Source organism: Gadus macrocephalus, chromosome 9 (genome assembly GCF_031168955.1).
Source record: "Gadus macrocephalus chromosome 9, ASM3116895v1".
In the NCBI taxonomy this organism is placed as follows: domain Eukaryota; kingdom Metazoa; phylum Chordata; class Actinopteri; order Gadiformes; family Gadidae; genus Gadus; species Gadus macrocephalus.
The window spans coordinates 6,109,704-6,124,247 of record NC_082390.1 but is presented as its reverse complement, the minus strand read 5'-3'; the positions used below and the strand labels follow the sequence as shown (position 1 = coordinate 6,124,247).

The 14,544-nt window shown below is 41.5% G+C and overlaps 3 protein-coding genes across 12 annotated transcripts in view; all 3 read left to right on the top strand.

Annotated features, from left to right (window-relative positions):
- The first annotated feature begins 1,710 nt into the window (after positions 1-1,710).
- On the top strand, positions 1,711-4,501 carry LOC132464200 (troponin I, slow skeletal muscle-like). The gene is made up of 5 exons (XM_060060461.1): positions 1,711-1,791; positions 2,080-2,211; positions 2,940-3,029; positions 3,335-3,508; positions 3,818-4,501. The coding sequence occupies exons 2-5, from the start codon at positions 2,089-2,091 to the stop codon at positions 3,899-3,901; spliced, it is 471 nt and encodes a 156-aa protein (XP_059916444.1). The 5' UTR covers positions 1,711-1,791; positions 2,080-2,088; the 3' UTR covers positions 3,902-4,501.
- Positions 4,502-4,847: 346 nt separating this feature from the next.
- bpgm (2,3-bisphosphoglycerate mutase) lies at positions 4,848-9,357 on the top strand. 4 transcript variants are annotated; one of them, XM_060060453.1, is made up of 3 exons: positions 4,848-5,013; positions 5,446-6,075; positions 7,599-9,357. In XM_060060453.1, exons 2-3 carry the CDS (start codon positions 5,475-5,477, stop codon positions 7,772-7,774), a joined length of 777 nt encoding a protein of 258 aa, XP_059916436.1. In that variant the 5' UTR covers positions 4,848-5,013; positions 5,446-5,474; the 3' UTR covers positions 7,775-9,357. The 4 variants fall into 4 exon arrangements, with proteins under 4 accessions (XP_059916436.1, XP_059916437.1, XP_059916439.1 ...); XM_060060454.1 differs by having other exon boundaries at positions 4,884-5,013; positions 5,408-6,075; XM_060060456.1 differs by lacking the exon at positions 4,848-5,013 and adding an exon at positions 5,020-5,202.
- Positions 9,358-9,499: 142 nt separating this feature from the next.
- The window catches only part of LOC132464191 (caldesmon-like), a 22,993-nt gene continuing 17,948 nt past the window's right edge, over positions 9,500-14,544 (top strand). For 6 of the 7 annotated variants that reach the window (XR_009527203.1, XR_009527201.1, XR_009527202.1 and 3 more), the window contains exon 1: positions 9,501-9,628. The gene's annotated coding sequence lies outside the window, so the exon portion shown is untranslated. Of the gene's footprint in view, positions 9,629-14,544 lie in introns of all 7 variants that reach the window. The other variant, XM_060060446.1, reaches the window with a different exon arrangement.

The window sequence follows — 14,544 nt, the reverse complement described above, 5'->3', positions numbered from 1 at the left end:
GTCATATGGTTGGCCTATTTTTACTTTAAGCCTATTGTCCCAGCTTTAGCAGTTTGTATTCGCTTAAAAACATTATTCATTTATGTATGTGACGTTTTTATTTTTATTTTAAAGTCCAGCAGTTCTCCAATTCAGCCTAGAGATGGCAGCACAAGCCTTCAAAAATATAGCTTCAAACAAACACTCAGGGTGTCAAACTTATGCTTCTGATAAAATAATAGATATATTTATGCATATATGTGTGTACATATTAGTAGTATACATATATTTGATGGATAAACAATAACCATACACTTGTATTGATCGTTAAAACAGTGCATTTAATGACATGGGATGGGTACTACTGGAAACATTGATTATAAGTGATAAGTGAAAAACCATTCAAACAAACACAATCTGTGATTCTGTGTTAACTGTTTGTGTATAACTCTATTTAGACATAATAAATATAACTCTTGTACACTTGGATCTCTGTGGCTTCTTCATTTCTGGGGTAACACTCTCACACACACTCACGCACACCCTAACTCACACACACACACACACACACACACACACACACACACACACACACACACACACACACACACACACACACACACACACACACACGTACACACACGTACACACACACACACAGACACACACACACACACACACACACACACACACACACACACACACACACACACACACACACACACACACACACACACATCAACACACACAGACACACAAACACACACGTGAAGACAGCATCATGTGAGTGCAAGATGCAAGCAGCACACAAACAAATGGCGTGGACACAGGATCTATTTTAGTGAACCAGTCACAGCAGCCCAGGAATCTATATATCTACCCGCTTTGTGTGCGTCTGAGCTCAGAAAAACTACCAGTCACAAACGCTTAGCAATAAGGTAAGAGTTTCTCAGTTTTCATTTTGAAATGACAATCAAGCAATTTAAAATATTAATTTGGGGATCAGTTTTGAAAGTATGAATGTATGTGAACAAATACATAAAATGTGATTGTATTGGCTCAACAAATACATTTTGAAAAATCGAATCATTGATTGAATTCATTGAATTCTACAATTGGACATCCGTCATGGCTTAGTTGAAGTGCAACGTTATTGAAGTTTGGTCATCTCTTAAGGCTTGAGTTCCATGGTAAGGAAGGCAGTCACACTGAGCAGCTGCCTATGACCTTGCACTGAGTTCTGAGACGTTATAAATACCTGGAGACTTTCTAACATTCATGTGTTTCTATTAAGCACTTCTCATCATTTAGAAAAATGAAAGCAAAAACTTGAATTCAACGTCACAGCCTTTTAGCCTACTCAACTAACTTGATTATTCAAATTAGTGACGTCAACATTTGAACATACATTGACATGTATTTTCACATTGAGATTATGAATAATCATAATTTGTTTTTTTAAAGGAACTGAGAGGAGACAAAACAAGCTGGCACCATGTCTGAAGCGTAAGAAATCAACTTCATATTTTTAAGACTGCATTCAAATTGAGATTAACATATTTATCCTCAAAACATTGTAACTTATTCTTGTCAATTATTTTCCCTTTCTTTCTTCCCCCCTGATTTCATAGTCCGGTAAGTTCAAATAAGTTTACTATTATTAATATTATAATAATATTCCTCATACATTAAAGTTTCACCTTTCTGTTTAGGGTCACTTTGCTGTTTTTAAGCTTTCTTTTGGGATGTGTTTTGTTTATTTTTCAGAAAGCAAAGCCTAAAATATCTGCATCTCGAAGACTGTTCTTGAAGGTACTATGTGTGTTTGTATATATATATATGTGTGTGTGTGTGTGTGTGTGTGTGTGTGTGTGTGTGTGTGTGTGTGTGTGTGTGTGTGTGTGTGTGTGTGTGTGTGTGTGTGTGTGTGTGTGTGTGTGTGTGTGTGTGTGTACACGACGTGTACATGTGTGTGCATGGGTGTCCATGTAAAAATCCCATGCCGATGATAACTGCTGTAATTAAATGTACTAACAAAAAAAATAAAAACTGTAGCCTTCAGAGATGTGATTCTGTAACATAATACGTGTTGTGCACCAGACCAAACTGATGAAGAGGGCCATGACCATGCTAGTCACCGACAAGGAGAACAGGCGGCTGGAGCGAGAGAGAGTCCTGGCGGAGAGAGTTCCACCTCTGCAGCTGTCAGGCCTATCCGTGCAGGATCTGCAGGTACAACATCTACAGCACAACAGCCATATATTCAAAACAATGTACTATGTCCCTACACCTTTTACCTTCATGAATGAAACCCCCAAACACAGTGTTGGGTCGCTCTGTTGGTTTCAGTAAGAGTTATGTATGACTGACAGATCCATGTAACCGATACACAAAGTTGTTGAGATTCTCTGTGGGTTTGATGACTTGACGACAGGCCGACTGGAGCGAGTTGTACTTAATATAGAGGGCCGGAGAAGGACCAACGACAGGTCAGGTGGATAGGTGAGACGGACAGTTGACGGGGAATGCAACAGACGCACATGATTTTGTGTGTGTGTGCGTGCACACTGCACACGCGTTTGCAATTTTCTTTTTATATATATATATATAGATAAAGATAATCACTTTAACAAGATATTACTGGTGATTCTATCCAATGAATTCGAATGTGACACTGTGGATTCAATCCAGTAGCTTTATTTCTCACTCTAGCTATTACATGTCTGTCCTGTGTATATAAGAACCATTTTACTTTTGAGGGAGTTAACACAAGCGAGATCTAGGAATATAAATAGATGGGAATGTGAAACATGTGACTGTTCTACTTATGTAGAAAAGTACTGATTAAAAGCCTTTGCTTTTGTTTGGTAGACCGTTTTGTCTTGTATTGTATATAAAAGGCCTAGGTCAAAGGTCAAAGAGGCCTCCCATTCTGAAGAACCCCATTCTTCTTTTCACAGAATCTCTGCAAGGAGCTCTCCCAGAAAATTGATGTGGTGGATGAGGAAAGATACGACATTAATTCAAAAGTGTCCAAAAGCGAACTGGAGGTAATAGTTATCTCATCATGCATAAAACATGTATGTAATGTGAAATGTAAAGTGCATAGAAAACTTTAACTGTATTACTATATATGGTGTTTTAAAGTATAACGCGTATGCTGATATGCAAAGCATAAGTGCATACATACATACATACATACATACATACATACATACATACATACATACATACATACATACATACATACATACATACATACATACATGCATGCATACTTGCATACATGCATTCATGGGTGACACCGGTGGGAATCGAACCCCTAGCCCTCTCTGTTAACGCCTGCCGGTAACAGGTCCAGGACCTGTCCCAGAAAATCGGGGATCTGAAGGGGAAGATGAAGAGACCCAACCTGAAGAGAGTGAGGGTGTCTGCCGACGCCATGCTGGGCGCCCTGCTGGGGTCAAAGGTCAAGGAGTCTGTGGACTTCAAGGCCAACCTCAAGACAGTGAAGAAGGAGGATGAGAAGGTAAGAACTAGGGGGGGGTGCCCGAAGTGTTATTGGTGCAGTTGTATGCAACTCTTGTGCACAGAATGTATTTGTTTGTTTGCTGTGCTACACAAGGTTTCCACACGAGGTCGCACGTTCAAAGCCAGCCGCCATCTTGGTGATTTTCACCATTATTACCATAATAATAGGAATCATAGCAACAGTTTACTCGGTTATTGTCGTTTGCTTCATCAAGAAGTAACAAGATGGCCTTGAACTTCTACTATTTAACTTTTTGAAATCCTCCTATCAGTGTTTGACTCCTATCTTTTGTCCACGCCCCCATAGAAAGAAGAGGTCACTGATTGGCGTAAGAATGTGGAATCAATGTCTGGGATGGAGGGCAGGAAGAAGCTGTTCGATGCTGCATAAAACTGACGTTTTGAGGAGCCCAGTTGTTCCCTGTTCTCTGTGGGTGAAACTCAATGAATCATGAAAGTGCTACAATGACTGATTCGTTAACATCCCAATAGATACAGATGTGTGCGTGGAAGTGTCCCATTTCCACTTGTTATCCTCATTACTCTAGGGGTCGTACATGTTTTTGAATGTGATGTGTTATAAACAATATGCATAATTGTATTAGAAACAATATCTCATGTTGATATACATTGATGATGTGTAGCTTCAGGTACTGCACAGTGCTGCTGGCCCATGTTTGCAGATGCACCTCTCTTACTCATCATCTCATCTTCTGTGTGGAAGATGGTACAAGGTACAAGGTATTTTGGTACAAGCTGATCAGTATTTAACAATGACGAACGTATAATAGTATTAAAATATCATGAAAAAAAAGTTGCATTGTATTTTAGGTGTGTTTTGGGTCTGCCATTTTTGTGTACAAAAGGGCAATGCTCATTCCATCTGCAGTTGATATATATGATTGTATGTATTAAAAAGCATATGATTTAATTCGGTACCAATGTGTCTCTAATATAATAATAAAAACAATCATGAAGACGTTTGTTCAAAGGTAGTCCCATCCGTGAACATTTTTCCATAACAATTTCATGTTCACTGAACCTCAACAGCGTCAACATATCGTTCAATCTAGTAACTAGCTTTATTTTTATTTTATTTTTTTACAGCTATAACGGTTTCACATTTGAATCAGTTGGCGATGATTCTCAAACATTCTGTTTATTTTTTTTGTTAAAGCAGAATAATATATAACAGCATTATTATTATTTGTATTCTACTGAATAATCTTCCGTTGGGTCGTAGTGATCCAGAATCACCCCAAAGTTCACAGCCACTCAGCCTCCCCCTCGTCACGGCGGTTTCCCCTCTGACATAACCACACCAACGTGACCCGTACCCTTCTCCTAGTTTGGGCATGAATATAAAATGAGCGCCGCCCACTAGTCTGGTTTGCAGTTCTGATTGGACAATACAATTCACACTCGTAAGTCTCCGCTTTTCGGTTTTTATCACTGGACCGTTTACGTCTCAGTATGTACAAATTGTAGGCAGACTCGCTGAAGGTAAGCAATGTTTAACGCTATTCAACGAGTGCAAACTCCGTAAAAAAAAAAAAAAAAAAGGTTTCCTTGGCTAAGAAAACAAAACAAATCTATTGCGATCACGTTAAGCTGTGATCAACACGTCTGTTTACAACGGAACGAATACGGTCTCGTAGCTCCTGCAATGTGGTCTCTTTTATAACTCAACATGTAAGTTAACGTTAAATACTAATTTCATACGATTCCGCATGTACCGTTAGCCTCTAGTTTTTCTTTGCCGCTTACTGCTGGCCCACTATGGGGGGCAGCGCGTATACAAGCATGGCTACTCAGTGATACACGGTCCACAGACTGAACGCAGATCATGTTGACGATACTGCCATCGTTTTCCTTCACTCTTCTCTCCTTTTATTAGTAATTGACCATGCTACCTCCTGTCGATCAAAACCCCAGGTTTCCTCTATCCGCTATCGGGTGTTCAGATGTCAAAATACAAAGTCATCCTGCTCAGACATGGCGAGGGGGAGTGGAACAAAGAGAACCGCTTCTGCAGCTGGGTGGACCAGAAGCTCAGCACGGATGGAGTGAAGGAGGCCCAGGCGTGTGGCCGCCTACTCAGGGAGCAGGGCTACACCTTTGACGTGGTATTCACCTCCCTGCTCAGTCGATCCGTCCACACGGCCTGGCTTGTGCTTGAGGCCATGCGCCAGGAGTGGGTCCCCGTGGTGAAGTCGTGGAGGCTGAACGAGCGCCACTACGGCGCCCTCATCGGGCTCAACCGTGCAGAGATGGCCCTCAACCACGGGGAGCAGCAGGTGAAAGTGTGGAGGAGGAGCTATAACGTCACACCGCCACCCATCGATCAATCCCACCCGTACTACCAGGAGATCTACAACGACCGCCGGTACAGCAACTGCGACGTGAGCAAGGATGAGCTGCCCAGGGCGGAGAGCCTGAAGCAGGTACTGGACCGGCTGCTGCCCTACTGGGACGGGACGGTGGGGCCGGAGATCCGGAGTGGACGCAGTGTGCTCATCTCTGCTCATGGGAACAGCTGCAGAGCTCTGCTGAAGCACCTGGAAGGTATGTCTGCTGTTTGCATCAGCTCAATGGAGGGGGTCCTCTATTGTTTACATTTGCTTTTGTCTGTTGTTGTTGTTGTTGTTGTTGTTGTTGTTGTTGTTGTTGTTGTTGCTGTTGTCGTTGGTGAGTGGTCTGAATGCCTTTTGGTTTTCGAAAGTTGAGTATGAGTATAGCAAAAACACACCATGACCCCGAAGAGAGGAGTCGGTCACCAGTGTGAACCGAAGCCCATTTAGGGTGAAAGGACAGGTTTGAGTTCCACAAATGGAGGGATGAACTTTTGCAGAAAAGGCCAACGAGTTTATGTTTCATGTATCTGTTTCTATGCGATACACTTTGACCTTTGTAAATGGCCACTGGCGCACACAGTCACTTTCCACTCACTTTATATCTAGGCTGTTATGTAATATCGTGCAGCCAGGCTGTGACTACAGTTTCCCTCCTACAGCTCCCACAAGTTGTGTGTGGGTAATATTATGAAATGTATTAACACACCTACTGTGTTTCTTCTTTCAACACATGTTGCTCTTTGTGCATAGTTGCATTCAGGACACCAGTTTTGTAGGGCTGCAAGCAATGATAATTTGAATGGGGAATCATCTATTTATCTTTTTTAAGCGATACATCATTAAAAATGTATGTCATTTAAGGGCTTTTTGTTTGTGCAGCCCTTAATCACAGTTGCAGCCTTTAAGCACACAGTATACCACCAGGTGTGAGTGTTATTAGCCGTTACAAGCCGTTTTGCAAATCTGCCTCTTCTGACATCACAAGTGGGCCCACCTAGAATGTATGACTGATAAATGAGCAACGTTTGCTACAGTCCACTGGGAAGGCTGGTAGACTGATCTATCCAGCACAAATCTAGGTGGACACGCCCACTTGTGATGCCCGAAGAGGCAGATTAACAAAACGGCTTGTGAAAATCTGACACACCCTTTTAACCCTATAGCCAATTTCATAAATGCAAATTCTTTGCCTGGGAACTCGACAAATATGCAAGCTCATGTTTTATTTGCTCTGGCATTCGCGCCTGGACGCATCCTTTCAGAAATATTTCTGTCAGACCTGGCTGGGGCCGGACCAATCACAATCGTTTACGTAATATGGGGTGGGTTTAATACGATGACGAAACAGGGGAGCACTGTATGGGAGCCCTGTTAAGACATTTTCTTAAACAACCAAGATGGCTGCCGCTGATGTGTCACACCTCAAGTTGCTATGATCTGTTAATTGCGATCCAATTGAATCCTGAGGCATTTTGGTCTGTGGCTGTTGATATTGCCCCCTGAAAACTGAAAAGGTTCTTGACAAAATCCATTTTGCAAACTGGTGACGTAAGGCTAATTCTAATTCCAAGAAAACCAAAAGAAAAAAACGACACCAAATAAAACAAATCTGAAGCAGATGTTTGATATTTGGCTTATAAATTATATTTCAACCAAATTGACAGTCATTCATTTTTCTCCATCCATCAATTGCTAACTCATCACAGCAACTGACCTCACCGTTCATCCCGACAGGCATATCGGACAGCGACATCGTCAACGTGACGCTGCCCACGGGCACGCCTGTTCTGCTGGAGCTGGACGAGAGCCTGCGGGCGGTGAAGCCCCGGCAGCTGCTGGGAGACCAGGTCAAGATCCAGGCGGCCATCAAGATGGTCGAGGACCAGGGGAAGGTCAAGCCCGCCACCTGAACACAATCACAGGCACTACGCCGCATTGCCATGTTTTTCCTTCTAGGGATTCATTCATTCGTTGGAAAACGAATGAAACGTGAAAGAAATAGCAGCGATGTTGGGCTGTTTTAGGAGGAATCTAAGGAATCAGGATGTATCGTGAGGATCCTGATCTTTCAGGAGAGTGTCGTGTTGGGGTAGGCTAGGGTGGTGGCGAGGGGGTTTGACTCCCAAAGGAGAGCATAACGAGTCCTTCCCCTTCCTGTAGGCATCGCTCGGCATAACCTCCAGCTGTAAGTCGCTCTGGATAGAAGTATCTGCTTTCTTGACTAAATCTTAAGTAGTAAGGGTCAAATGGATTGGTTGTGGATTTATTTAGTAGTCTCTCAGACCTCCGATCAAAGGACCAATGGAGCCACGAGGATGGTACTGTAGCTGTCTTGTCACTGTGAAGACAAAATGGGTTTGGCTTGAGTAGAAGCTTCTGTAGCGGATCTTACTGAAGACACCATAGACTAAGCTAAAACAAAACAGCACTTACGTAACACATGGGACAAGTGTAGGTGACGCATTTATCATTCATTGGGTTTTCTGTTATGCAAAGATATTTAAAAGCTTTTAACACGGATGCACTTTGTGATGATGCCTAAAACAATGTACTAGGATGGATTGGCTTAGAAGAATATAGCTTTTTAAAAAGTTTACCAATCAGAGTATAGATAATTTGATCATTTGTTTAGGAATACAATCAATTGACTAACTGTGCACTGCCAAAAAAGGATTGATGTTTGTCTGAATGAGTGGAGCATTTCCTTCTTTGCTTCCAATCTAACTATGATTGACCATGAATTAGCTTTTTTTATGTGCTTTTTAATTGGAGTAGCCAGAAAGCCTTTATGCTTCTAAATATAGTGCCTACATGTGACTTATCAACTCGGCTTAGCCCTGTCAGATTGGTTCATTCCAATATATTATATATTATATATTTCTATTTCTTAGGAGCCAAACAGACATTTAAAAAGTATTGACCCCCTTCCAAACTGTATTTCTAGTTCTCATTGAGATTATAACCATGTACGGTAGGCTGTTACAGGCAGAAATTGTGTTATTTATTGTTACTGAGGGATTTATTTTGGGTTTTGCAATTTGTGTGGATACTACTGGGGAATCTTGTGTCATGCAAGAGATACTGAAATATATTTTATTTTGAATACATAAAACGATATATAATGTGTATATAAAGTAAGCTACTCTTGTTTTAGACTTTGGTTATGGTAATGGTTATGGTTGGTTTAACACAATGTTAAATAACAATCAATATCCTCTTTGGTATTTTGTACTAAATTCTGTGATTTTACATCCTTTATTTGTAATTTTGTTTTATTGCTGATTGAATAGAAATGTATAGAAAACAAAGTGTTTTTTTTGCGTGTGTCTGTTATTTGCCAACAAGTACTGTAAGCCACGGTGTTTTAGTCAGAACTATGGTCAGTATTCACATCACAACACATCAATTACTGTAGGATCCTCACTGTTCTCACCAAATGTAATGTTATTGAAGCACGAGGAATGTTTAATTCAATAAAAAAAAGTACAATGTTGTCCATTGAATTTATTTATATGTATCCACTGTGAAACCTAGAAAAGTACTGACCATAGATATTAGATACTGTGATTATATTCATCACAGACATTGTTGGGATGTCCATTTCTATGTGTCTTGGTGGATGTGAAGTATGTCGCTGTTTATTCACGGGGGGTAACGAGTGGAGGCTGGAGGACAGGAGGGGCTGCGCGTGCTGTGGGAAGTGGTATAAAGCTCGCGACTTTAATCATCCGTTGACTTCCAACGAGCAGCCTGCAGTCCGACTGGTAAGTTCATTTATCCATCATCATCGATATATCCTTTTACTTTACTTTGCTAAATCACAGACGCCTTTTCATCGATGTATTTCGATTATTTGCAAGTTTTTAATAACTTAATGAGTGTTAATGATGAAAACCTTAAAAATTAGCAAGGGTAGCTCACTGGAGCCATATGTGGACATGTCGTTTTTACTTTGTAGGCCTATTTACTTTTTAAGACCTGTCTGACAGAAAACAACAATGTGCATTCAATGTATCCTGAGCAAAGTGCTAGCGAAGTTCAATTCCGATATCAACTATTGGGAATCGATTACAGCTTTGATGTTCATTCCCTCTCACGTTGGGCTATATAGGACGATGCTGACCAGATAATGGGTAATAAGAAAGCAAAACCAGCTAAATTCCGTTTTTGTAGTTATAGATAACAAATAAAATAATTTTATTAGGTAGATACATAGCATGTTATTTCAATTTGATTTCTTTCAAATGGCCTCTCCGGCTAGATGAGCAGGAAAGGTGTGGCAGGATATTGTAGTGGCTGTTTCCCTCCCAGTCAAGACATACGGGTCCAATCTCATATGTCCACACTACCTACCTGTGTCTGAATTATCTGTGAGTTTCCATCTAAATATCGAATTATAGAAACGTAGAACCTAAATCAAACACTAAAACCATGAACATGGAAGACTGCACAGTGATCATCCTGTGTGAAACCAGGGTATTGATATCATCACACAGAGACACAACACTTGTTTTTGGTAAACAGGGAAATTAAGAATTTGTTTTCCCTAATCATTATAAACTAGCTGACATTGGAAATCTGCCTATGTCTCTATCTCTATATATACCATTAAAAGGTGCCATCTGCCTGTTCAGTAGGGGACATGCCAACTGAGTGTCCCCTTCCTTAGATGGTATTGAAGATTGAGTCTTTTGAACCACACTTGGTTGCTGTGTGCGTGTGAGCAGTGGCTTTCCGACTTACTTGATTCCTTGTCCAAGTCTCCTAGGGGATGGGAATGTGTTTGGGATGGCCTCCAGAGGAAACTCAGAGCATCGCTCCTCCTTCTACTGTATGTGGAGTGTAGCCAAGGTGGACTTGAAACACAAGTTTGGAGCATATTGTCATTATGGATTGTGGTCATTCATAATGGTGTGTAATCAGTGTGTGACACTTATGTAACACCATTTCAAAACACAGAGAAACATGATCCGCTGTGGTTTGATGCTGTGTTGATTGCGTATGTATTGACTGTCATGACATCCAAACTGATGACAACGTATTGTTGTAATGTATGAATGTATTGCTATATAAAGCATATTTCGTTTTGTGTCAGCCTACAGCCTAGATGCTGAATCAAACGAGTCCTCTTAATAGTGAATAAGGGACATGGTGACCACAATATGTTAAATTTTTCATAGCACAGACAGCTCTTTTGTCCTATGTGTTGTTGGTTTGAGACCAAAGAGATATGGACTCTCTGCTAAGTGAATATGTATGTGAAGCTCTGATGGGAAATGGTTACAAACATGGTGGGGAACAGGGTTTTTGCTCTGACATTTACTTTGTATCAAAGGTCATTTCGGTCCCTTACTTTAGTATAAACAATTGTTAAAGGTTATAGCAATACAGAAATGCTTAGGTCATTTTTTGTGTCAAAATACGAGCCTGTAAAACACAATGACAGACAATAGTTATTGTTGGCTCAAGAAAATATCTACATTTAGATAATTCTGTTCTTCATGCATTTATGGAAAAGTGATTTGTTGTAGACATAATGGAAAGAAAAGTTATTCTTAGGTTGCCGTTTGCTTAGCAGCAGGTATTTCCCAGAGTAAACAACATGTTTCTGTTTTGGACGTTGCCAAAGTTGGGGAGCTACGCTAACGTGGTGCTAACAGTGGTGCGCTCTTCCTTAAAAGGAGGCGTAGCAGCGCAGCATCCCAGTGAACTGGCGTAGGGAGGAGGGAGAGGCCAACAGCCTCTCTGCATCCACGTACACTCCCTGTGGCTCCCTCTCTCCTCTTACAATCCTTCAGTCTCCCTTTCTCTTACAGTCCCTCAGTCTCTCTCTCTCTCTCTCTCTCTCTCTCTCTCTCTCTCTCTCTCTCTCTCTCTCTCTCTCTCTCTCTCTCTCTCTCTCTCTCTCTCTCTCTCTCTCATCGTACAGTCCCTCAGTCTCTCTCTCATCGTACAGTCCCTCAGTCTCTCTCTCTCTCTCAACGTAGAGTCCCTCAGTCTCTCTCTCTCTCTCTCTCATCGTATAGTCCCTCAGTCTCTCTCGCTCTGTCTCTCTCTTTCATCGTACAGTCCCTCAGTCTCTCTCTCTCTCTCTCTCTCTCTCTCTCTCTCTCTCTCTCTCTCTCTCTCTCTCTCTCTCTCTCTCTCTCTCTCTCTCTCTCTCGGTCATCTTACAGTCCCTCTGGCTCTTTCTCTCCTCTTACAGCAGCTCCTAGTAAAAGCATTTCAAGCCATTTTGCCCAAATTGTCCTTGTTACGTGTGCATATAATTACAAGGAAATGCATCCCTGATCCATTCTCACAAGTCAGGACCATCCCCATCCTAACTGTGCCAGATAATACTACTATAGGAAACCACAAACCTCCTCCAGTCGCCCCAGAGAGCAGGTCACTCTGTGCCGCCCGGTCACTTTGCCTTGTTAACCGACTGGAATTCCTGTCCTGGCCAGGGATATTTCTTTTTTTGTGTGTGTTTTTTTTTTTTTAAATATACATGACCATATTTGGTCATGCAAAGCTAGCTGCCGAGGCCCCTTGATTGATTGCACACGCCTCTGTGACAAGTGTTTGGGAGAGCGTTGAGTTGTTTTCCTCCATGTATTGAGACCCAGGTTTGAGATGATAGTATGCCGATTGGATTTGTCTGCACTACATGATGATGATTAATATAACATTATTATAATCATATGGATTTGTGGAGAAAGCAACCACCATGACATTAATCAAATATCAATGTTGGGGAGGGGAGGGATACATATATTCCTGTTTTGAGAGAGAGAGAGAGAGAAGAGAGCGAGAGAGAGAGAGAGAGAGAGAGAGAGAGAGAGAGAGAGAGAGAGAAATGATGAGAGAACTGTCAAGGGAATTCATTATATTGGAATACAAATTATATTACTCTCTTATTTTCATATCTTTCATGCCATATTATATTGATGTATATATATTTATGTACACATAGTAAAGTCAGTGGCCAAGGAGTTGGAGCAGGTAACATGTGAGTAACATCTGGAGGGCTCCTGAAATGTGCTCTGAATTGAATGTTTTTCACATTACAAAGAAAAGAGAAGAATGTTTTACTGTGCCCTTTGAAGTCCCAGTGTTTAAACCGGCAGCAATCCATTTTAAATACCGCTTTATCAGACAGTATACAAACAGAATATGGTGTATACATAGAAGAAGGACTGATGTAAGCATTGTGCTTTAGGTAAAGATGCCAAATCCGGTGATTAATCAGGGTGAACATCGTCCAATGAGACAGTTTTACAAATATACTTATCAAACAATCGGTGGGAGTTAGTGCAACGTATCTCTTTTTAATGGACACTGCTTTGTGTAGCGTCATCCATCCATCATACTTTAGATTCTATCAACAGGGTCCTAGATTTCACCCTTTCTCCTACATTTTTCTCCACACATCTTAAAGCACTTGGAAGAAAAATACTTCTAGTACTAAGAATCAGTTGATTCAAATGGTTAGTTCCTCTAGATCTATATGATTTGCATATCAACCCTATGATGTCCATTATTAATCTTAATACTTGATATTTTCTTGATATTGAAGGATATTTTGGGCATATTTAATAATTGAACAGAACATCACTGCAAAGTCACTGTACAACGGTTATAATTCATCTACATGACACAGAACGAATTGGACAGGGTACAGTAGATTGAATTCATGCTGTAGTCTAATTGTCTAACACACCTCCAGGGTTACATATTTGATTATCTGTATTAACCTCAGACCAGAAACAAAGTCACTTGTGGAGTCTTTCACCAATGTTAGGAACGTCTGGCCAGTGTTAGCGTCTACCGTCAGTCACTGCATAAAGAAAAGAGAGAGAGAGAGAGAGAGAGAGGAGAGAGAGAGAGAGAGAGAGAGAGAGAGAGAGAGAGAGAGAGAGAGAGAGAGAGAGAGAGAGAGACAGAGAGAGAGAGAGGGAGAGAGAGAGAGAGAGAGACAGAGAGAGAGAGAGAGAGAGAGAGAGAGAGAGAGAGAGAGAGAGAGAGAGAGAGACTGAGGGACTGTACGATGAAAGAGAGAGAGAGAGCGAGAGAGACTGAGGGACTATACGATGAGAGAGAGAGAGAGAGAGAGAGAGAGAGAGAGAGAGAGAGAGAGAGAGAGAGGAGAGAGAGAGAGAGAGAGAGAGAGAGAGAGAGAGAGAGAGAGAGGGAGAGAGAGAGAGAGAGAGACAGAGAGAGAGAGAGAGAGAGAGAGAGAGAGAGGGAGAGAGAGAGAGAGAGAGAGAGACAGAGAGAGAGAGAGAGAGAGAGAGGAGAGAGAGAGAGAGAGAGAGAGAGAGAGAGAGAGAGAGAGAGAGAGACTGAGGGACTGTACGATGAAAGAGAGAGAGAGAGCGAGAGAGACTGAGGGACTATACGATGAGAGAGAGAGGAGAGAGAGAGAGAGAGAGAGAGAGAGAGAGAGAGAGAGAGAGAGAGAGAGAGAGAGAGAGACACACACACACACACACACACACACACACACACAGAAAGAGAGTCTATGCCAGTGTGAGTCTGCTGATAAGGAGAGAGAGAGAGAGGTGTGCATAAGGTTCAGGGATGCTGATGGAAGTACGAAAAAAATGTGAGTGAGTGTAGCAGCATGTGCCATCTTTTTCCTCCATCACGTGTTTAAATGTTAACGAAAACGGCCACAGAAAGGAGTGCACTGAAC